General features: G+C 35.1%; 1 protein-coding gene across 3 annotated transcripts; it reads right to left on the bottom strand.

Moving 5' to 3' along the window:
- Positions 1-3,643: 3,643 nt before the first annotated feature.
- On the bottom strand, positions 3,644-21,936 carry LOC104234162 (uncharacterized). 3 transcript variants are annotated; one of them, XM_009787676.2, is made up of 18 exons: positions 21,704-21,936; positions 21,365-21,448; positions 19,302-19,483; positions 19,093-19,197; positions 17,013-17,113; positions 15,259-15,337; positions 14,220-14,231; positions 14,062-14,127; positions 12,854-12,922; positions 12,711-12,767; positions 11,764-11,841; positions 10,407-10,504; positions 10,275-10,320; positions 10,037-10,164; positions 8,744-8,852; positions 5,159-5,221; positions 4,996-5,055; positions 3,644-4,158 (listed from the first exon to the last, which is right to left on the bottom strand). In XM_009787676.2, the coding sequence occupies exons 1-18, from the start codon at positions 21,816-21,818 to the stop codon at positions 3,958-3,960; spliced, it is 1,653 nt and encodes a 550-aa protein (XP_009785978.1). In that variant the 5' UTR covers positions 21,819-21,936; the 3' UTR covers positions 3,644-3,957. The 3 variants fall into 3 exon arrangements, with proteins under 3 accessions (XP_009785978.1, XP_009785980.1, XP_009785981.1); XM_009787678.2 differs by having other exon boundaries at positions 21,345-21,448; positions 21,704-21,794; XM_009787679.2 differs by lacking the exons at positions 21,365-21,448; positions 21,704-21,936 and having other exon boundaries at positions 19,093-19,217; positions 19,302-19,466.
- Between the last annotated feature and the right edge of the window lie 1,583 nt (positions 21,937-23,519).

Raw genomic sequence — 23,519 nt, 5'->3', positions numbered from 1 at the left:
AGTTTGTTGAGTTATATTAGGAGTCTATTATGTTAATTGATTCATTTTCCGTTTAAAAACAGTGCAATCCCCTGTTTCACGCTGTGAATATAGTCGCATACAATAATCTATCCAGCTTTAATCTCATGTTGCCATGAATACAGTCGAATACACTCGAATACAAAAATCTGTCTAACTGTAATTCCCCGTTTTCACGCCTAGAAATGCTACTGTATTCATGAATACAGTAGCTTAAATACATCGAATACACTTTTAAAAATCTGAAAACATAGCTATATGAAGTAATATAGTAAATGATAGCTACAACTAGCTAATAACCACTAAAACATAGTGGTTTCCGAAAGTTTCTCAAAATTCTTCTTGAACATAATGAAGCAGGAAATTTCTTCAAAAACCACCCACCCACCCCTGCACCAAAATTTCACAGTAATATGTACACAAGGGACAACTAAAAGTATAAGTCGATATATGAAGCTACAAAGGAAAGGAAGGGTAATATCCCAGTAATTTTCTTTGTCACAAACAACAGTTGCACTAATTAAAAGCAATACTATGGTCTTATTTTTCTTTGCATGGATAGAAAGTGACAACAAATATAGGTTCATAAATGTGAAGGAATGTTACTTTTCTCAAAAACTTTATATAGAAGAATCAACTACTATAATTAATTAAAACAAAAATTACCTTTGTAACGTCCGTGTCGATGACTTGAAATCTATATCGTCACTTTTTCCTTTTAGGAAGAAGAGGCAATTTTGATATATGCATTATATCCTTTGTCGTACTGTTGCCCATTTTCCGAAACCCCAATAAATTTTCCGTCTGTTAAATACAATTGAATCCCGCAATTAAATTCACTAAGAAAACATTACTCCCTCCCATTTACTTTAATTAATTTTTAACTTTTTTTGTGATCCACAATATTTGATTTTTTCCTCATATCAAGAAGGAATTAACTTTTCCTTTCCAAAGTTGCCCTTGGAATAAAAGTCAAGGAATACTTGTTTTATTTTCTATGAACAAATTAAGGTTAATATTGTCAATTTTATTATTAGTTAATGCTAAAAGGTGAATTTTTTAATATGTGTAAAAAATCAATTAAAGTGGACCGGAGGAGTAGTATTAAGTAGTAGCTGTAATTTACTTGACTGTTTAATGCTAATATTGGAAAGCGAGTACCTACTATTAATCTCTTCAATAGCAAGAGCAAAATTGAAAGAAAATAATGATTCTGTTAAATTTAACCAAAGCTAAATTTGGCATACAACAAATTCAACTTTACCCATATTACCATTTGGATATACAATTTGATGGACCTAAATTTAGTAATTTGGTCAAATTAGACCTCAATGAGTTATAATTCAATGGTTTTCTCTCAAAAGACTAAGCGAAACTTGAGATAGGTTCACTAATTTAGTAAATATAAAAGAATGATTAGACTAGTGGCGTATATATGAATTTGCATAAGTTGTATAGACTCGTTAAAAAATAGAGAACCAACATATACTTGTAAGTCAAAATCCGATGCGCAGGGCGACAAGCCCCTAACAAAGAGAGTGGTCACATCGAGTATGCCCCCCCTATTCACGACATGCTATTGCAACCCGCAGTTGCTAGGAGCGGGTAAAGTTTTATCAAATCTATTCAACGAGGAGCAGTACGGACATAGATGATATTAGACCCCTCTTTTCGTATCAATAGGGATGCTTAATGTCACTTTGTCAATTGGCATTACATGTCTTCTATCCTAGTGAATAATGTTCCACTGATTAGACAGGGACAAGATTCGAACATGTAATCTTCGCATCTTGAGCCCGATGAATTGACCAATTTTTCTATCCCATATTCTCTTTCTCTGCTGTAAAGTGGATGTGATTTCGAACCACACAAGAATTTTCAGTTCAGCTGAGCTACATGAACCACTTTGAAATAACTAAAATGAACTGGGCTGTGATATGTGTATATATATTAAATTTGAGTGAGTCATTTAGGGGCCCTAGAATGACTTTGTTAGGTAAGAAAGTAATGATATATTAAAGGGTTCTATGAATGGTTTGAATTTTTCAGTGGTCACTCTCTATCATGGAAATTCTGAGAATCTATTTCTGAAAGTTATTTAATTCTCAATTATGATAGATTTTTGGTTTACGTTGACTTTTTACAAAACAAAAAAAAAGTTTCATTGATTCACTGTTATGTATTATAAAGGAGTTTGGAGACGAAAGTTAAACTTTCTAATTCTCGATCTCAAATCAAACATCATTTTTTTAAAGTCATTTTTAGAATAAATTTTATTCTTTTATTTTATTTTTTAAATCCAATTCGCTCCAATAGACCGGCATGGTTCTATAATCAAAGCAACTTCATCACTTTCGTGTATCGGGTTCCTTAGGACCGATTCAATCTGTGTAGATTGATTGAATGCAAGGCGATCGTGGTTTTCATAGAATTTTTCATTACTTGTGTCAGCATTCTCATTGATATCTCCAGGCAGAGGCGGACCTACAGCCCTCCGTGAGAAGTCACGTGAACCCGTTAACTTTGGCAAAAGCTCTATATATGCATAGTTGTATATACATTGGGGACCCTTAAATATTTTTCTTGGCCCCCTCATTAACAAAATTACACTTGGAGCAATGGTTCACTTCTAAGTATAAGCCTTGCTCCTTATCACATGATGCGGGCCGCCTACTACAAATGTTTTTAATGGTGCCCCCGTTGTTCTCAAATCCTGGGTCCGCCTCTGTGGTCTTGTTAGCAGAAACCTACTCGATTGACAGAACGTTCCGTTACTGACACATACAAAAACCAGCTTTCAAGGTCTTGTCGTTGAATCACTCGAGCCTTGATACATCGTCGGCGCCATGGCCTTGGTTAAATTATCAGTTACATAATTGTTTAAGAAATAAATCTCCAACAAATATCTGTATGAAACGGTTGTTGATATTTGTCTCACATTCAAAATTTGAATATTTTCCACTTTGTCGTTACTTCATTTTAAAATTAAGTGGAATAGTGATAATTTTGCCATTAAGCCAACGGTATATATCTGCGTTAGGAATAATGAACTTATCAAATATTTTCAATCAATCTGAATATTAAAATGCAATGAAGTTTTGTATTATTATATAGACTCTTTTAATTACTCATCAAGCTATTATTTAAATGATTGAGATGGAAGTGCAAGTGTTCTTTAGAATAATGTGAATGTAAAAAATGATTTGGCTACAGCCCGTAATGTTATTTTCCTTTGGAAAAATGAGGTCTTTATCACTTGCAATTAAGTAAAAATAAATAGATAAACTAAGACTATAAAAATTTTAAAAAATAAAATAAAGATAATTATACTCCAATATCCAATAAAACAAATAGTGTAGCCGTTGGCTGCTTTGATTAGTCTAATCAGAATGTTTAAAGCAAGTGTCTAAACACTACTCTTATTACATAAACGAAATATAAATTTAATAATGTATTATAGTAAAATGAAACATCGACACGAAATACAACAACAACCATCCAGTGTAATCCCACAAGTGGAAGTGGGGTCTAGGAAAGGTAATGTGTACGCAGACATTACCCCTACTCTGGGAAAGTAGAGAGCTTGTTTCCGAAAACATCGACACAAAATAAGCACCGAAAAATATAATAGATACGTGACATGTTTCAATAATATTGCTAATAGTAACTCTGTTTGCATGTATAATTGTATTTAAATATAGCATTTTACAGTCAAATCACAGCACACCAACTTCTCTTTCTCCTTCCTGTTTTATTTATTTTACCCTACAAATCTCAGGGATTAGAAAATAGTGTACATCCCATCTCTGCTAGTGGCTTGATCAAATCTTTACATTTCATCTCTGACTGGTTTTCCACTTATTTCTTCATCTTTTATTGCACATGCTATGGACTTATACATATAGTTGCTTACTTCTACACTCTCCGTTCGTCAAGAGTTCAACTTCTACGCCCTCCTTTCTTCGAGAGTTCAACTTCTATGCGCTTAATTTCATCTTTCAACTCTTGTAAAGCAGGCTTGCTAGATCGATCAGTGCTCGAGGTTTTTTTATCACTTAATAGATCCACTAGATGCTTCAAGCACAAGAGGTATTCAGCTTTTACTCCAGGAGCATCACACAATGACTTCTCAGTAACAAACTACACAACAACAAAGATAAAACCATAAGACAGAATATATATTTTGTCAACTAAAAGTAAAAACACTTGATGAGATTCCAAAATAGTTCAACAGTAAATCAAAAAAGGCTCATGCCCCTTACCGATGTCATATTTAGATGTAGAGTAACTGGGAATAGATTTGCCCATAAGTTCAAATAAAAAGTCTTTTGCATATTTCAAAATCTTGATTGTGGGAACCATCTTGACCTGAGTAATTACAATTTTGTAGTTTCTAAATATATGTTCTTCCTTTTTTTCTTTAAAGAACATTATACGCCCAAAAACCAAACTATGTCATGGTTTGCACAAATAAGAATTGAAATATATGCTGCCTCAATCGTGTAAGATGCTATTGTGACATCTAATTTTTCTATCGGAGAGCCTGGACAGGTCTGAAGTCCTTGTACTTTGCTTTCTCTGTCTTAAAACACTAATATACAGAACCTGTAAATTTATCATTAAAAGCACACTAGCTATTACCTCAACAATATCCAGAAAGGACATAGATTTGCCTATCATAGCATGACACATAATTGATAACCAAACATTTGACATCCAAAGGAGAATTTGACTTGCTCCAAGGAAACTATATCTAGAGATAGAAACAGAAGTTCCTCAACTATACTATCCTTGGGATTTTATAATTGGTGTATTCTAAGCTTCCATGTGGTGCAAGAACCAAGAAGAAAAGGTATAACCAGTAAAGCCACAAGATCATGATAACAAAGTTCAAATGCTGATCATTAACTAATATGCATAAATGAATTGACTAAACTAAACTTATTACTGACCAACATAAAACTAAACTGTTCATACCTCCTTATATGCAGAAATGCATTGATGAAGAGCACTTTCAGCCTCAGAGCTATAAGGGTCCTTGTTCAGTAGAAGGGGCAATCAAAAATCAGTTTCATAATGTTTGAAACATCCCAGAGAAACAGATAGGATTATTAATGAAAGACAACCGATATAACCTAACCTTTGATTCTTCACGCTCCAGCTTTGTCATCTCCAACAACGAAAGAGTATTAAGTGATTGCAACTGCAGGCAAATCCACAATAAACCTAATTTAAAACAGGAGGAGTTTTTTAAAATTATTTTTGAAAAAGGGTGCTAGCAGTCAGTCAGTTAAGCCATACAAAGGCAGAAGAGATGAGCACATTCTCCATTTTTTAGGAATTCTATAGATGCCTGAATATTAATACCCAAAAGACCACAATTCTCTGTTGCAGACTCTTGGTAGAGTAATGTGGACTAAGAGGTCCGCAGGACATCAATAAGTGAGGAGATTTAATTGAAATCCGCCATATAGCAGGAAACCCCAAGCAAAACTATGCATTTGCCCCTCTAGAAATTCAGAATTCAGTTAGATAGCGCTTCTTTAGACAAGAGGGGTTGCTCTGATGGTAAGCAACCTCCACTTCCAACCAAGAGGTCGTGAGTTCGAGTCACCCCAAGAGCAAGGTGGGGAGTTCTTGGAGGGAAGGATGCCGAGGGTCTATTGGAAACAGCCTCTCTACCCCAGGGTAGGGGTAAGGTCTGCGTACACACTACCCTCCCCAGACCCTACTAGTGGGATTATAATGGATTGTTGTTGTTAGTTAGATAGCGCTTCTAAAGCTTAAGATTCTTAATTTAAAGATTATACTAAGTCGCACTGATTACTCTTTTTGCAAATACTTTCCTTTCCTGATATGGTGAACTCCAAACGTCAAATCCCCTACCCAGGGCCCAGAAATGGCCCTTTACCATTTTTTTCCTTGGTGACTTGAACCTCAACCTAATGATTGGAGGTGAAAAGTCTTTACCACTAGGCTAAACCTACATCATGTACAAATCATATAGAATAACACCAAAAGATTTTTAAATGGTCTCTTCCATATCCTCTTTTAGAGAGGATAACAAGTTTGAAATGAAAGATGAAACTTCATTTACTTGTCAAAGAAAGGAAGGCTACATTACAGTGAACATTCCATACCAAACCCAATAACTAAAAGCTCCTAGCAGCACAATGGGCTCACTAACCCAAAAAAAAGGGCAAAATGTGAATAAATCCTAAAACAACCTTTAATTGCCCATCCAAAAAGGTTTTGGAGCACCTCACCTTCAGAAGGTTACCCTAGTGCCTTTTCCTCTTTTTTGTCGAATAGTTATTATGTTTTAATGCTTCAATCAGTTAAAGCCCTCATTTTTTTTCTCGGAGAGCCCAATCCTATAAACAAAGAACTGGAGTCCAGCGGTCAAAGAGGTTTGCTTATGTCCTAGAGACTTAGGGTTTGAAACGCTACTGACACGTGATGTTCGCGTTGGAGACTTAGAAAACTTAAAATATGGAATATTAGACTAAGGCTGGTCTAGTGGAGTGACATGGATACTGAGGATTCATATAACCAACCAAAATAGCGTGAGTTGAGGCGTAGTTGTTGAATGGATGAAAAGAATATGTCAATTTATATATTTGTCCATAAATGGAATACCAAATGGGGTTTCTTTCCATCTAAGAAGAAGAAACCCTAGATCGTTATTGTGCATATTTATCCAACATTGAAATCCTGAATCGCCTGAGCTACCTTGGCGCAAAAGAAAAATATGTCACTCCATCTGAGATTCGCATAATTTGCCTAGACTCATGAAGCATCGGTGTGAACTTTAATTATCTTTCCCTCTAAATTGTAACTGTAAACTCAAAAGATAGTAGGAAATGAAATAAATTACAAAATTAGAAGAATTTTGAGAGGATTGAAAGATACATTCTGCTACAACCTGCTTACTACAAGACAACCCAACTGGAAAACCATGAGGCAGAGTTACTTGCTGCTCAGGCACCAACCAATGGGGCAAATTCACTATTAGAAGCGGCATCTTTGGATAGTCTCAAACTATAGTTGTACGCTAAGTTGCTCGGACTCTTCACTTTCAGTGTTGCACCCATGCCGACACGAAGTGTGTGCGGGGTCCGTACCGGATCTGGTTAACCGATTTTGGGTACTTTAACCAAAATTGACGGAGAAATTTCGGACAGATACAATGATTTTTGAAATCAAAACAAAAATTAGGATGAAATTGAAAAAACGAAATACCTTGTATATAGACATTTTATGCCAATCCTTTTTTTTTTTTTTTTTTTTGATAAGGTAAATTGTATTGATCCAATAGAAAGGGAAAATTCCCTTTTAACAAAGTTATACAGAAAAGTAGAGAATTTACATCAGGACATGATTCTCTACAAAAGACTCCCAAAGATCCACACAAGTGGGGGCTACATGAGTACACCAATAAGCAAGCAAAGATAAAAGACTATTACTAATATTTGAAAAAGGTGACTCAATTCCTTCAAAAGATCTCCTATTTCTCTCCCTCCAAACTATCCACATGAGAGCTAGCGGTGCTAACTTCCACGCCTTTTGGTTTCTTCGCCTGGTTAGACCTGCCCAGCTCTGTAGCATTTCCCTAACAGTGCTTGGCATCACCCATTTTATCTCCTACTCGGATTCTCTTATTGATCAATATTTATTCCTTATTAGAATACCTTTAAAGTTTCCGCATAATCTCATAATTTAGATACATTTTTATAACTCTAGTTTTAGATATTTAAATTATTTGTCGAATCCCCGCACCCGTATCCGTACCTGGATCCATACCCCTGAATCTTAAAATTTAGATCATGAAAGATACGACCTCTAGATCTGCACCCGCATCGGACACCCGCACCCGAGTCCGAGAAACTTAGGTTGTACGCAGTGTTGTGAAAAGCGAGCGCTTCCTCGCTTAAAGCGAGAAGCGAAGCGAGGTGAGCCATCGAACGCTTCTGTTAGCTGAAGCGTAGCAGATTTACAAAGCGAGAAGTGACGATGCGAAGCAATGCGTAAGAAGCGAGCGCTTCTCTTTATTACAGGGCTGCCAAAAGCTGTTCTTTTTTTAAAACATCATCGACCAGCAGCAACAGAGAAAGAAAGAGGTGACCTAGGGTTAGATTTTCTACACTTTTCAACTTCAAGATCATCAAGTTTGGTCCAGGTATGTGATTTCTTCCTCCTCCTCCTCCTTTTTCTTTTCTTTCACTATTTCAGCGTCCAAATAGCAGCAAAATGCTGGCAATTTTTTTTTTCCCCTTCAGTTCTTCTTTCTCATTCTTCTCCTCTAGGATGCTCATTTTGTGCTTTAATTGATGCTACTCTTTAGTTTTTACATTGAAGTATTGAACATTTGCTTACAGTTACATGTGTTGTCTATGCAGTATTTTTTTTAATATCTTTTTTAAATTCCGCTTCACTTCAAAAAAGCAAGCGCTTCGCTTCTCGCTTCTCATTTTAAGCAAAAAGGGGCTTGTCGCTTTTCCTCGATTCACACTCTTCACAACCAGCTGGTTGTACGTTAGTGCATCCAAATACAGGAGTACCATATACCCATATGCCTCTACTTTACAAAAAAGAAAAACAATAAAGGATCTCACAATTTTAACATCTTAAAACAAATATTGGTTGGATTGCTTAAATAACAGAAGTTAGCAGAGGATAACATTTAACTGTCTCTCTTCACAAACAATCAATCATGGGAACTGACCAGGATCATCATTGCTGATTGCCTGCTCCTTACTGTTGTCATAGATGCTCCATAAGACTGTTTATTTCCTTTCCCTTTCATGGAAGGCACCAGATTTCCCCGAGCCACACTACAATCAACAATTAAGAAAAACAATAGACTGAGAAAAGTTGTCATGATGTCACCAATATTGATAATGGACAAGCTTGTGGGACCACTTTGCAAAGGAATGATTTTAGTTTCTCCGAGATAAGGTGAGGTATAAGTTACATAATGGCATAAATATCACTCATCAGAGAGAGATATTATCCTGAGCAAGACGAAAGACTCCTCAGGAAGGAAATCTCAATTCCTTACTCACTTGTAAACTGCATCGAGTAGCAGTTCCTTTGACACAAAAAGACACTTTAAACTCCTTGCTACCAATTACACATTTGATACAAAACTTGGTAACTTAAAATTCGAGCAATTGTTACTAAGTTCAAATGAGTTAAAACTACCATAATTGATCAGCATACATAGCTAAACAGTCCCAGAAGAAATTGACAACTAATATGAGTTCATGCACTCAGGACACACGAAACTTTTTTTAGACTTGAGGTTCAAAGAGAAACCTGCAACACTGGACAGTGGACAAATTCCAAAACCTCATCACATAATTGTACAAACTAACGAACCAAGATACACGGCCATATATGGTTGTCAGTGCTGAATTGCAGAGCATGGAATATAGCCCCTTGATGCTTACGTGGGTAGTCACGAGAGAAGACAGTAAGCTAGCCTTTGAAGGAGTAGAATATCCTTTTGTACGAATGAGAACTAGTCTTTATCGCCCTCGAAAATCTTAATGCACTCATGAGGTTACAGTTAGTAGATAATTCTGCCACTTTTGCTCTGGTGTACGTGTTCCGCCTTTTGTATTTAACTTGTATACCTAGAGATTTACAATTATTATCTTACCAAAAATATATATAGTGGTCATGCGATTGATTCTGCCTGTGACGTTTCTCAAATTGTTGGTCCCAAACCTAGATAAAGAAGGATTGCAGTATATTGACGGTCGGTGTAAAACTAGTTAATTTCGCTTGGGATTAAGGTGTAGCGTAATCGTATGATGCACTCAACGGAACTGCTGAATCTCAAAAAACAGAAAACTAAATCTAAGCGGATACTAACAAAACAAGAGATATTTCAAAATTGAACGTGGACAAAAACAATTATACCTGTAAGAGATGATACTAACGTCAAAACTAGTTAACAGAGAAATGTAAGACGAAAATATAAAAGAAAACCAAAGCTAAGACTAATAAATACCTTATCGACTTGCTTAAAAGATCTTTTGCCATATCAAGCTCAGCCCTTGCTTGATAAACATTACTTTTCTGGAGCTTGTTAGAGTCGAGCATTTTCACTCTTGCAATATGTAGGAAATTCACAGCAATCTATTAATGAAGAAGGATAAGGGAAATTACACAGAATTCATAGTATTAAATCAACAGATAATATTATCATCCTGAATTGCTAGTATATGTCGAGAATTTAGAGGAAAAACCTGAATATGGTCTTCAGGGAGTAAAGCTCTTCGGGCATCAAGACACCTGCTCAAAAAATTATATCATGTCATGCTTTATCAGTCTTAAAAGCTTACACCTTACTCAGTAATTAATTAGGATACATGATTCACCGTTCTAAAAGCTCTTGAGCTTCTTTCAAGTTTCCTAGCGACTGAAGGGTCAAGGCCAGGCGTTCAGCTGCAACTACAGTCTCTAAAGAATTCCAACCCTGTAGATATGAGTAACAACAAGTGAGAAAATGACTATGGATATAGAGTAACAAGGTTTGGAAAAATAGAATAATTTCCGAAGAGAAAAAACAAAAATTATGCATTAGAGTTCAATGATTTTGGTCCAACTGAACTCTAGAGGCTTTAAAAGGAAATAAACACCATATATAACCAGAATCTTGCTGGAGATCCTTTTATTTCAATTTCGTAGCATAAGCATCTTCAGACAAGAAAATTTGGAGGTAAGGTTTAGCACGAGGTAAAATTTCTTCATCAAAGTCACAGTTTTTCCCTTAAGAGATATTAAATCAGAAAGCATTAGAATATTCTTGCATTGTGATCACGCTATTTTACTAGCTTAAGCAGCTCTGTCATATTGCTGGAAACTGAAAACTAGTGCTCTGCTTTTCCGGTAATGCTTTTCCATGGAGACACTAGCGAATGATATTGCAATGCAGGCCAGGCACCATACTACTGTCAGCCCCAAAATAAACATTCCCGTCCTTTTGCATTCGCTAAGCTCTTGAATCAAAGATTTAAATTATTCATGTTTCATCCATTTTCATAAATTTGAATTAAATCTAGGAAACCCTACAAAAATGTCCTTGCTTTGCCTGTTACCTTAGTCACAAAGTTATGTTTAGACTGCTACACTATCACACTGGATCTGTAATTTCATTCGGATGTTGCGGACAGCAATAAAATAGAAAAAATTGGACGGTTTCTCTTCTCTTTATATTTTTCCTTTTTTGGTCATTGAACAGGTAAGAAAGAAGGGGAACCTCGGAGCAACAACAAAGTTGTCTCTGTGTGATCTATAAGTCACACGTTCGAGCCGTAGAAGCAGACACTAATGCTTGCATTAATGCTGTCTACATCATGCCCTTGGGTGCGGCCCCTCCACAGATGTTTGCGTCAATGCGGGATGCTTTGTGTATCGGTCTACCCTTTTTAACAGTTTAGAAAGAGATCTAGAGGTAGATCTTGTTTTCCCATTGAAACCAGAAGGGAAACAAGTTTTTAAAATTGAAACACTCAATACTGATTAAAAGAAAATTGAAATTTTTATTCACAATTTTAATATCTACAAAACAAAGTTAAATCAGTACTATGCACGTTAAACTACTAGCCTAACAATGAAGATGTCAGCAATCCAAAAACGGATAAAACGAACTGGAAGTATAACTTCAGGTAATCATTTCTAGAACAGATAGAAACAATAAATATTATCCCCGGAAAAAAAGAGAGGTTGGCAGACCTTTGCTAATTCCATAATATGCAGGATCTTTCTCAGAACGTTCTCAGCCTCCTCGTTTCGGTCAGATTTAATATATATCTATAAAGGAGAGTAGATTGTAAGCTAACTTTACCAAGTAATTCAGATTTTTGTGACAGACAAAAGCAGGTAGATCTGTTAGAATTACATATGTTGATTTGTGCAGTAGCTCAATACTTTCAGTATTCTAAGACATGGTATGCTTATTAGTAAAGGACGAAAAAAGAGATATCAGCAGCCTAAAAGAAAAGAACCATACGCAGATGTATTCAAGACTTCAAAGAAAATAAAATAAAAGGACTTAGAAACCCCAATTACAGCAAACCAATCTTTTGCAATGTGTTTCCCCACGTAGAGAATGACAGATTTCATTTCAAGAAACTTCCTTAGTGTACATGTACCATGCTTTTTTTCTTTGATCACTACGATGCAAGTTGTTGAATTAATACGTAAAGAATGTTCACCGGTGTCATATGACATTAATTAGACAGATCACCAATTATTCAAATCGCAGAGCTAGTTAAGACCAGAGTTATTACCCTATAATAGGCTAATGAATCAATTAGCTATGCAAAGGCTTGGAATGTACCTTGGAAAATATCTAGCTTATGATACCAGGTCATTTTGCTCTTTCTATGCTTGAACAAGTCTTTTCCAGGACAAATACATGCATAGCTGTTAGGAGGACATATTCAGATAGCAGCATTTAATTAATCTTCTGTAGTATCCTTTTGTTGGGTAACACAAAGTTTAAGTCTCAATCACACAGAATTGACCCAAAACTTTTTCGAGTAAAAGAAATAGTGCTCTGTTCAACTTTAAGCTAGATCAACTGTACCCAGTGAGAGTAACCTCAATGGTTTTTACTCTATGCACAATCAACATTCGCATAACCTTGGAACAAATGCAAAAAAGCCTGGAAGCACAACCTCAGCTAGCTGTCGCAGCCTCTTGGTACATATCATTGATTCACCTTGACCTCCATCCTACAATGGTAAACAAAATTGTAAGAACAGAAACACAGATCAATTATAGAATACCCACAATCAGCATGTGTAACAAATTTAGGGACCTCCAAAATCCGAATAGAATCGCGAACCAGAGCCTCTGAATCCTTGTATTTTCCCTGAAGATACAGCACCTGGAAGTGGAGTGGGATTCTCTTGTCAGACAAAGTTATTAAAGATTACATAAGAAAAGACTGCCCACCAGCAGAAGTGGTTTCAGTTTCGGGAGAGGCACTAGAAATTATATGCACCATATTTTCAAAATTTAATTTTGTCTACATTTTCTATTTAGCCAAAAGCATATAAATGTAGATGCGAACTACTGAATAAAAAAAGGAAAAGCTATCAGAAAAATTAAGTGAAAGAGAGGAAACATAAAACATATACACAGGAAAAAACTCAACCATTAAACATAAAATACAAGATGAAGTGCTTATTTCTGTTTCACTTTTGGTGTAAGGAAGATTTTGTACACGATGTAGATTCAATGATAGATATCATAGGATCACTGTAGTAGGAGTTGAAAGATAGCCGTGGTTTTGCTCGTTTTGATATATGTATCTATGGCCTTAGCACAGCCTTTGTGCTACGATTAAATAATATGTTACCTTTCTCAACAAAAAAAAATACAAGCCAAAGAGCTTTAGCTACAAATTAGATTTTAACAAGAATAAGAGATTGAAGATAAAACAAAACTTGAATGAGTGAGATGCATATAGTTGCAGAAGAAGAAAAGGATAGATTAGAGATATTGCATCTATGACAATGGAAACAATAAGAGGCAGAAGCTGTAAAGGAGATTACTTCAAAGTTTGACATTTCTTGGCTAAGGGCATTCATTAGGTAGCTATTTTTCCCTGTCTTCTTGTGTTTTTGTTTTAAGAGGAGATGTCTTTATTTTATTGACTTTATATCAACAGATAGAATGCATCATTACAGCCATTGTGAAATATTCCCAAATCCTAACAGGAGATAGAGAGAAAGTAAGTAATTAAGTCCATGAACAAAATTGTGTATCCCTCTCATTAATTGTTTATTAGCTACAGGAAAGCTCGGTATCTGGTATTCCACTTGTTTGCTTGGAGATGTAACTGCGCCCTATTCTCCATAGTTGGGTTAGCCTCCATTTTAAACTGGTTACAAGAAGTTTGTAATCAATACAAAAGAATTGGCCTGTTCTGCCCGAGACTTGGGGTGTCTAACAGGAGACAAACTTTTCTACCAACCATAAGGATTATATGAACATGAAGTGGAGCAGAAACTGTGGTATTACTGTTCCCAGATGATACATGGTGTCAGCATAGTCCGGATGAGCCTCCCCTAAGACACGCCTCTTAATCTACAAGTTTAAATGGTGAAAGAAATATATTTAGAAACTTAATAGCAACAACTGAAGTAATTACACTGCAAGTCATGGTAATAACATCATACCTTTAAAGCGCGCTGCCATGTAAATAATATGGACGAAAAAGAAAAGAAAACGATATCAGTAATAGATACACAAGAGCACTTGAAAATTTTGAAGAAGAAAAAGAAAGGATATTGTCAACTAAAAGCTACAGTTCAGATTAAAACCGACAATCATGCCTCAAGCATGTCAAAAGAACTACTGCTGAGGGCAACATTTTATCACTCCCACCATCCAAATTAAATATATACTGTTCTATACCAAAATTATATCCACTGAGTTGAAAAAGGAAGGTTCAGTCATATGCTTTGCGGAAAGCTGCATAAGCACTACTCTTCCACTTCTTAATAAACATTTCTCTTATTTTGATTATGAAGAACAGAAAAAGTAATCAACGGCCCCAGCATGTTCCCTTCATATAGGCAATCCAAATTTTCAACTAGTTTGTGCCACGTCAAAGAACACATTCAATATGTGATACAGGTATGCCCAACTTCAGCATAGTTTGATAAGGTTAATTAATTTCAACTAGTTTCAACTTGAATGAATCTCGTGCTCCATGCTCAAGTCAGCATTAGAAGCATTTAACTTAAGAGTAGGACTGTTTCCAATGCTAATACCTAAGTTTAAAATCACATAATATAAGCCATTCTTGAAAAGTCAAATCGTGTACACAAAAAGAAGAAGAAAAATGATGCACACAGGATATCATGGCAAGAAGGTGGTATAACAAAGAAAATCAAGATACGCCAATGTGACCCAAAAAAAGAAAAGGTCAAATGACACAGCAAGCTTGGATCCAATTCAAGTCCTTCAATAAAGAATACATTATACCAAGGATGTTTGGAATGGAAACGCTACAATATTATGTCAGCTGAGCAGATAAGATCCACAACTTCTAAGCAAACCCATCCAGTGGCTGGGGATAATAAACTACCCCCGAGATACACACCATCTTAAGAAATAATACAACAATATCATGAACATGACTTTAATGTCATAAAAGTTTTGTGAATCAGAATTGCAAAGAAATTAAGTGTCTGAAAATGTTTGCTCATTTACCTCATAGACACCACGAGCTTGTTCCAGTTTTCTTTGCATAAGATAGAATTGGCCTAGATTGTGAAGGGCTGCCCCAACTCTACGACACAAAAGAAAGCATATAAGGGGAAGTGATACTCAACCTTCAAGCGAGTAATCAAAAATGCAGCTAGATGGATTAACGAAGTAACTCTCACTCTATACTAAATTTGTGGCCTTGGAGATTAACTATGATATATCTTCCAACAAGATTTGTATAGAGGCAATGCATTTCCTAACCAGCAACACGATACTGACAAGAGCAAATCGATCATTATGCAACTAATGGAGCATCTTGCTTCATAAGGAATGCTGAAGATGTTTTACATATGGGTCGTATTATAGACCTCATACAATACAGTTGGCTACCCTGAGTTTCAAAAATATTCCTCCAATTTCCTTACTTCGTAAGTCATTTATTCTTTAATTACTATTTCTTAACCATGGAACCATGATAACTTACAACTTGAGATGAAAATAAGAATCACGTACTTGCTGTTCACACAGGACAGGGAAGATATCACGCAATTTCAGGCTCTCATAGTAGTTGACGATGGCGTGCTATATTTATCAACCAAATCTAACTCTCTGAATTACTGTCTGCATTTAAGATACCAACATATCTAAACAATAGATCCTACATTTATTTCCTCGTCGCATGGAAAACTAAATGTCGACAATCTTCCCTTTCCTTGTTCTATCCTCTTGTTCTCTAGTACACCATCAGCTTTATGCATGGTTTGAATAACTATGCCAAAAACTCTTCCATTTACTACTGCTCTCCACTTATACTGTTATAAACCGTTTCAGCATTCCTTTCCCTATATAAATGGCTGAGTACTGTGTAGAACAGCTGCAGCACCGCTAATAAAACATGGGGAATAAACACTGGACCTCGAAATCCTAACTTTTATATAAATGTTTAAGATGGATGTGAAGTTAAGATTAGAGAAGATTAGAAATGATCACATCCAAAGAGGGTGCAAGTAGCACAAATTTAGGATAAATTAAGAGGTAACACTTGGCCATGTCCTAAGTAGACCTCCAGATGCATCAATCAGAGGTGTGACAATATGATGATTAAAGGTGATAAAAGAGACAGGTACATCTAAACTCACATGGAGAAAAGAAGTTTTGAAAGACCTATAAACTCTCGGAATCAATTTGGACTTACTAAGATGAAAAGACACTGAAGGTACAGGAGTAAACAAGTGTTTATGCAGGATAACTGTGAAACCTAGAGAACTCCTTTTTGTCTAAAAAGACGAATAATTTAGTATTGGAATGAAATGGACTTTAATAGAGCAAAAATTTTACGTAGAAAATTCATAAAACTGATCCAACCACTTAAGGAGGCTTAGTTCATTGATTCATTGATTGAATATAAAATAATTGGAGCCTAGCATGCAATGATTCTTTCGTATAGAAAACCATGGAAGTAGTCAGATCTGCTGATAGTTTGACCTGTTTGCAAACTTTGAGGATTCACCATGTTTCTTTCGACTCAACCTAAGTGTCAGGCTCGGACACAGCTGACCTCACCTTGGGCGGTATTAGAGTAGCAAGGTTCATATATAAACTGATCCTACTCAAAATTTGACCCATGAGAAGAGAAAGGTATTAATTAAAAACCAATAAACTCATGTACTAAGATAGCACACATATGAATGCCCCACAACCATGTGTCTCCACAATAATATAGGAAACATATTCAAGAAAAGTCATCTCACACCTACCGAACATCGTCTTGTCCAAATGATTCCTCGAGTATAATGATTGCTTCCAAGTACATAGGTTCTGCTTTATTAAATGCCTTTTTGACTCTATACAGCTCTGCCTGTCAAAAAAACAACAGAACCAATAACCTTTCTATATAGACTAATCAGTCAAGTAGAAAATGAGTTTCATGCAAACTTGTTACTTAAAATTAGAAGTATTCACTCCATTCTTCATGTGGCATATTTTTAATATAAGAAATCAAAGTAATGGACATTTCATACACGGGTGATTTTACATTGTTATTGGATTCATCTAAAGATTCAATCTGAAAATTGGAGTCTTAATAAGAAATGAGAATCAGCACGCCTCCAATAACCTAATTTTGTAAAGTATGGCCATTATTATTTTTGTTTCTGATGAAATAATTGGCTTCATTGATATCATCAAGAAGATGCAAATTATTACAAGAAGCTTCAAAAAACCAAAAAGACCGCCTGTTAGCTTACTACATCCTGTATATGCTAACTTAGATACAAAGAGCTAACAAAGTTCACAAATGTTTCTGGGGAATCTACAAGGGAAACATTTGCCCAGCTAAATATAAACAAAAGGCATTTAGCTTTTAGGGTGTGGTTAGGAGTTGAAAGTCCGTCAAAGCATCTTCTATTTCTTTCATTCCATATGCTCCAACAAATACAAGCAGGTATCATTTTCCAGATATTCTTGATGGTCTTATCAACTTTCCAGCTGCCCCAGCTCTGAAATGCCTCCTTTATATTGTTAGGCATAACCCAGCTAATACCAAAAAAAGAGCAAAATATGCTCCAAATATCTGCTGCAACTCTACAATGTAGAAATAGGCGGTTGTTGGTTTCTGCATCCCTTTGACACGTGTAGCATCTATTAACTAACTGAAAGTTCCTTTTAACAAGGTTCTCCTGAGTCAAACGTGCCTCATAAAGTGCAGTCCAGCTGAAGCAGATGACCTTGGGTGATAGTCTGGTTCTCCATATTAATTTCCATGGCCAAAGATCGGTAATTCCATTTCTAGCCATTATTAGCTTGTACCCTGCCTTCACAGAATACCTACCATCACTTACTCCTCCCCATCTGAACTTATCTGTGATGTGCTCATTTAGTGTGACGCCATGTAGTGCCTCTAGCAGTCGAACATAATCAGAAACCTCCCAGTCCTGCAAATTCCTTCTTAGAGTAACATTCCAAATGGGGCCATCCTTATTTTGAATGACTGTAGAGTCGGGATCACTTGCAATCCGGAACAGGTTGGGATAGTCAATCCTTAGGGCTGAATTCCCAAACCATTTATCCTTCCAAAATTTGATTTGTTGCCCATTCCCAAATGTAAGGCAGTGGTGTTCAGAGAATTCCTCCCACAATCTGCGTATGCACTTCCACACTCCCACCCCATGGGGTGCTCTTATGAGTTTAGTGCACCAATTGCCTTGAGTTCCATGCTTAGCATTGACCACCATCTTCCACAAAGGTTGCTCCTCTTGTGTGTACCTCAAAAGCCACTACATCAGTAGGCATTTGTTGTGAACTGTCAGGTCCTTGATTCCCAATCCTCCTTGGTGTTTTGGGAGGATGACCTTTTTCCACTTCACCAAGTGAAACTTATGCTCAATGCTATTCCCTTCCCAAAGAAAATTTCTATTTATCCTGTCCAACTGATTTAACACTTTGCAGGGCATATGTAGTGACAAGTAGTATGTGGGATGTTGTCTAGGACACTATTGATTAGTGTGAGTCTACCATCTTCATCAAAAAAAAAGATTAGTGTGAGTCTACCACCTAAAGTATGGGCATTATTGATTGACTTCCTTGGCATCTACGAAATTAAATGATCACCCCAAAATAACTAACATGCAAAAATGCAACTTGAAGACTATCACTTTCCAAATTACCAGTACTTGATGATTCAAAAATACTTAGCAGCCATAGCATTAGCAACAATTTTGAAATATAATGTTAAGAGTAACAGGTTTTTTTCTTTGATAAGGTAAATAATTTTATTAATAGCCTGAAGAAGATATTTTAAGAGCCTGAAGGACAAAAAGCATCTTATAGTGGACCTACCAGATTGTTGTATGCAGATGCAACATGTGGATCCCTATCTCCAAAACCCTCCTTAGCTTCTTGCAGTGCAGAGAGGAACAGTTTTTCAGCTTCCTCAAGTTTTCCCTGGTTGAATAGAATTACTACTGCAAGTTCAGAGAGTATGACCACCAAATTGAATTGTAAAGAAAAATACAAAGTATCAGTGATAACATAGGAGGCCTGCATGCCTGTAGAAATAAATCCCTTCCACTGTCTGTAAAGACTCTCCATTTGGATGTGTGTATATTAGATATCACAGACCCATCCTCAATTTTGCGCAGGTCACTTATTTCAGCATCAATTCCAGTAGTTGCTGGAGTAGAAACTTCTTCTGCCAAGGTAGGAGTGACATTTACTCCAAGGATAAAAGCTGCAGTAGGAAAAAACAGTTAATGCTTTATAGAAATAGGTTTGTTGGCAATTTACATTGTACATGGCTTCAATAACGAAATTTCTGAAAAACAACAACATTTTGAGATAGATCATGAAAGCACTAAAAATGTCCATGCAAATGTATCTTGTGTCATAACAGAACGTTCTTTCTGCTATATAAGACAGCACTCACATAGATCAGAACTTGAAGGGCAAATAAGAAGCATTAACGACTTCAGAAATGTCATATACTGATAACTCAAACCATCTCGATATAACTAATAAGCACTTCAAACCACACATTTGTGAACTAAATTCACTAAAGAAACAGCCAAAGACCCAAAAGTATGAAAAAGAAAAGGTCAAGAGCAAAGAACTCGGAAACATCATTCAAGCAGATCAGCCAACATACATATGCATATACCAAACACTTGAATAATAGTGCCGATATATGAGGATCCTTACTTTAAGATGTTAATTTTAGAATGTTGAATCAAAATGAAGAAATCAATGGTCAAAAAAGTGAGGCCCTCATACATGAAAAGGAAAGGAAAAGATAGGAAATTCTGCAGTAGAACACACATTCTCAAGGAAAAAACTCAGAAACTCTCTTCCATCCTCAACTCTAGCTCAACATATTTAAGGAGAATGTGGAAACAGGCTTCGCTCATTCAATTTAAATTGATAACTTGTAGAAATTGAAAACAAACAATAAACTGATCTCTTTCCTCTCTACAATCTAAGTCTTCATTGATTATGTAGAATGTAATTATTTAACATGGTATTCTGGCAATACCTTAATATCAGATAATTGCTACAGGTATATTTAACTACAATTGAAGATGGGAAAATGATCCCCTTTCTTGTCCCGCCTCCCAACCCAACCCAACACCTTAAATTTGCGAAATATCTATAAGTACCCTAAATTCCAACCCCCCCCCCCCAAAATGAAAGTTAAGGGTTGTACTATGAAAAGAATAAGAATTCTAGTGCATCATTTGTAATCCAAGTAAAGCAGACAGTATTTCTTTAATAACAAGCTCTACTTTACATACATATAGACGCTTGCCAAAGTAATGAAAAATAAGGAGACAAGCACAGTGACTAGAATTTTTTTTTCTTTCACTAACCTGTAGCAAATAGGTAACAAAACCATGAAAATTTGGGTAAAAAAACAAAGACTCTAAATTTGTTTGCTGACTAGCAATTCAATATGGTTACTTATCGCTTTAAGAAATGCACTAAACTGCAAATCAAGGTTCCGATTCATGAACTTATATAGCTTGAAGCACTTATCCATTCGTTTTAACTTTTATTTTAAGTGATCTTAGTACAATTTGTGCTCACGTCGTTGATAATTTTTTCAATGATTCCTGCTTTCTTCACAATCACAAGAGGAGGACAAAACGAAGAAAACTATAGAGAGTGGAGATAAAACCAGATATGACATCATGCCTGCATAAATTTAATGTCAGGACATATGGTGCTCTTGAGAAAATCATCATTTTCACTATAATGATGATATATACAGGAAGATGTTTTCTTTTAAAGTAGAACTTTTTTTCCTGGAGTTAAAAAAAACAATTACAATAAAAACAAATGTTTCTTGCATATTGAAATGTATGGTCTACTGTGTTTGAGCCAAGAAACAGTTAAAAGATCTATAGGACTGCACTGCAATATTGCCCCTGCGAAAATGTTGGATGAATATAGACATGCAACATATTGGTAATGGATATAGCTGATATGTATTGTTCAGAAAATATTAAATACGTTACAAGCTAAAACATAGACATACGACATCAACAAATAAATGGAAAACTGAGTAGTTTAAAACAACAATTTAACTTTCGGATTACCCCATAAGAGTAGTAAATACCCGCTTGTCCAAACAGAAAAATCCATTGAAATGAGTCTGAAAAGTACCCTCCAGAACCAAGCTGACTTGAAAATCTATATTTTCCTGCCCAAAAAAAAATAAAATCAATCAATCAATTAATTATACCTCAATACCACACATTAATCATAGAGTTTAATATCTAAAAAAAAAAAAAAAGTGACACCATATATTAGAAAATTAGGATTCTTATAACCTGGGACAGACAAGAGTACCTTGTTCTACATTGTAAAAATTCCCAAAAATTGTGATAATTGAACATAATTTAATACGAAAAAAGAAAATATTTATCCTAATGAATAGTAAAATTCAAAAATTTACCAGCATTAGATAGTAAAATTTGGGAACTTCGCTGAATTGGAGTAGCAGGAAGTGATTGAGGTGAAAAACGGAATCTTCCAAGCAAATTAGCAGATGCTTTTCGAAGAAACATCATTTGATTAAATCCGAAATTGAACTATATGAATTTGAAAATTAAAGAAAAACTATGAATTTTGTTGGGTTTAAATTTACTAAAACCATAAACCCTTTGAAGGAGACGAGTCGGTTGGAGTTTTTTCATTTAAAAGGTACCTCGTATATAAATTTTATCCGAGGTAATTTACAGAAATATAGCCAGTATATTTCTTTACAGAAATCCCTTTAAAATATAGCATCTTTACAGAAATAGCCAGTAGGTTCCACTATTTGCTTTCCTAGCCAATATATGGTATAAACTAATTATACACAAATTGTATATGGATTAAAGGTTAATTCTTATCTAAAATAAACTCATTCTACTAAATAAAATTTGGATCAAACTTCTATAATATAAAGTTATCAGAAAAATATTTGAAATTTTAGATTTTTATGAATATTTCTATGTGGATTAACGACTTTAATAGTGTGCCACAAGTATATACCGTCCAAGGACTAATAACTAATAAGAAGAAATTCATCACATTGTACCTACAAGTTCAAGTCCTACAAGATTTTACATATTTTACGACAATGATAACAATAATAACAACTAGTTACATGTTCAATTTTCACTTCATTAGCCCCAAAATATAGAAAGAAAACATTTTATGCTTCAAATTCAACGTTACTTCTAACGAATGACATGTACTTGAACAATTACAATATGTAAACTTTGATGAAAAATATGTACATGTTTATCGTTAACCTATATCGCAACACTCATTTTTTATCTAGCTCCCGTTTGGCCATAAAATTTGGGAGCTTTTTTTCAAATGTTGTTTTCAAGTATCTATTTGTTTATAGATTTTAATCATATTTTAGCGGATTTTGAAAACAAAATCATGTAATCCCAAAAACAACTCTAGAGTAGTTTTTGAAGTTTTTTATTCACAAAATTTCAAGTTCTTTTCAAGTAAAATATATGTCCAAATACAATTTCAACTTACAAAAACTATTTCTCATCTCATCTTCGAAAACTCATCTTTTCATGTTTCAACTAGGGGTGGGCATAATATGGGCAAATACGATATTTTTGGATTTTCGGATTACGGATTGGATTTTGGATTTAATTTTTGAAATTTTTGGATATTGGATTTTGGATTTTGGATTTTTGGATATCCGAAAATCTAAAAAATTTATACTTTATATTTAATCTATTACCCATATGTCAGTAATAATAAGTTCAATACTCTACCCATTAGATATTATCTCATATATTCAATATTAATTATTAAGTTACTGTTAGAATACTTTTTACATGAATATGATTTTACTATTGCTACTTTTTATCGGTCTATTAATGTCTCTGTTGTATTTTTTTATAATAATTCTATTACTTGAATAGTTTATTTGGATGATTGCGGTAAGAATGACAACTTTCGGGCAATTTAACATGAGTACTTCATTTGGATATTTATTTTTCAAAAAAATATTTATTTTTGTAAAAAGTAGAAACATTTCAACTTATACACTTAAAACCGAAAATCTATAATATCCAAACCGATTAACCCGAAACCGAACTTAAAAAATCATATCCAATCCGAACTAATTTGGATTGGATTTTGATTGTCATTTCTTCAATCCGAAAACCGAAATTCTCATATTCAATCCAAACTGCCCGAATGTCCACCCTTAATTTTAACCAAATCTATGTCCAAACGCTACGTAATTGACGAAA

Source organism: Nicotiana sylvestris, chromosome 5 (assembly GCF_000393655.2).
Source record: "Nicotiana sylvestris chromosome 5, ASM39365v2, whole genome shotgun sequence".
Classification (NCBI taxonomy): domain Eukaryota; kingdom Viridiplantae; phylum Streptophyta; class Magnoliopsida; order Solanales; family Solanaceae; genus Nicotiana; species Nicotiana sylvestris.
Note: the sequence above shows the minus strand (reverse complement) of the source record. Positions and strands in the feature narration are given on the sequence as shown.

Bases quoted from the DNA above. Each gene is read 5' to 3' on its own strand.
- LOC104234162 (XM_009787676.2), bottom strand. From the start codon at position 21,818: ATGATGTTTCTTCGAAAAGCATCTGCTAATTTGCTTGGAAGATTCCGT. The intron at 5,056-5,158 runs GTTAGGTTATAT...CTACTGAACAAG, and splicing joins TGGAGCGTGAAGAATCAAAG to GACCCTTATAGCTCTGAGGC. The intron at 4,159-4,995 runs GTATGAACAGTT...GTTGTTGTGTAG, and splicing joins GCATTTCTGCATATAAGGAG to TTTGTTACTGAGAAGTCATT.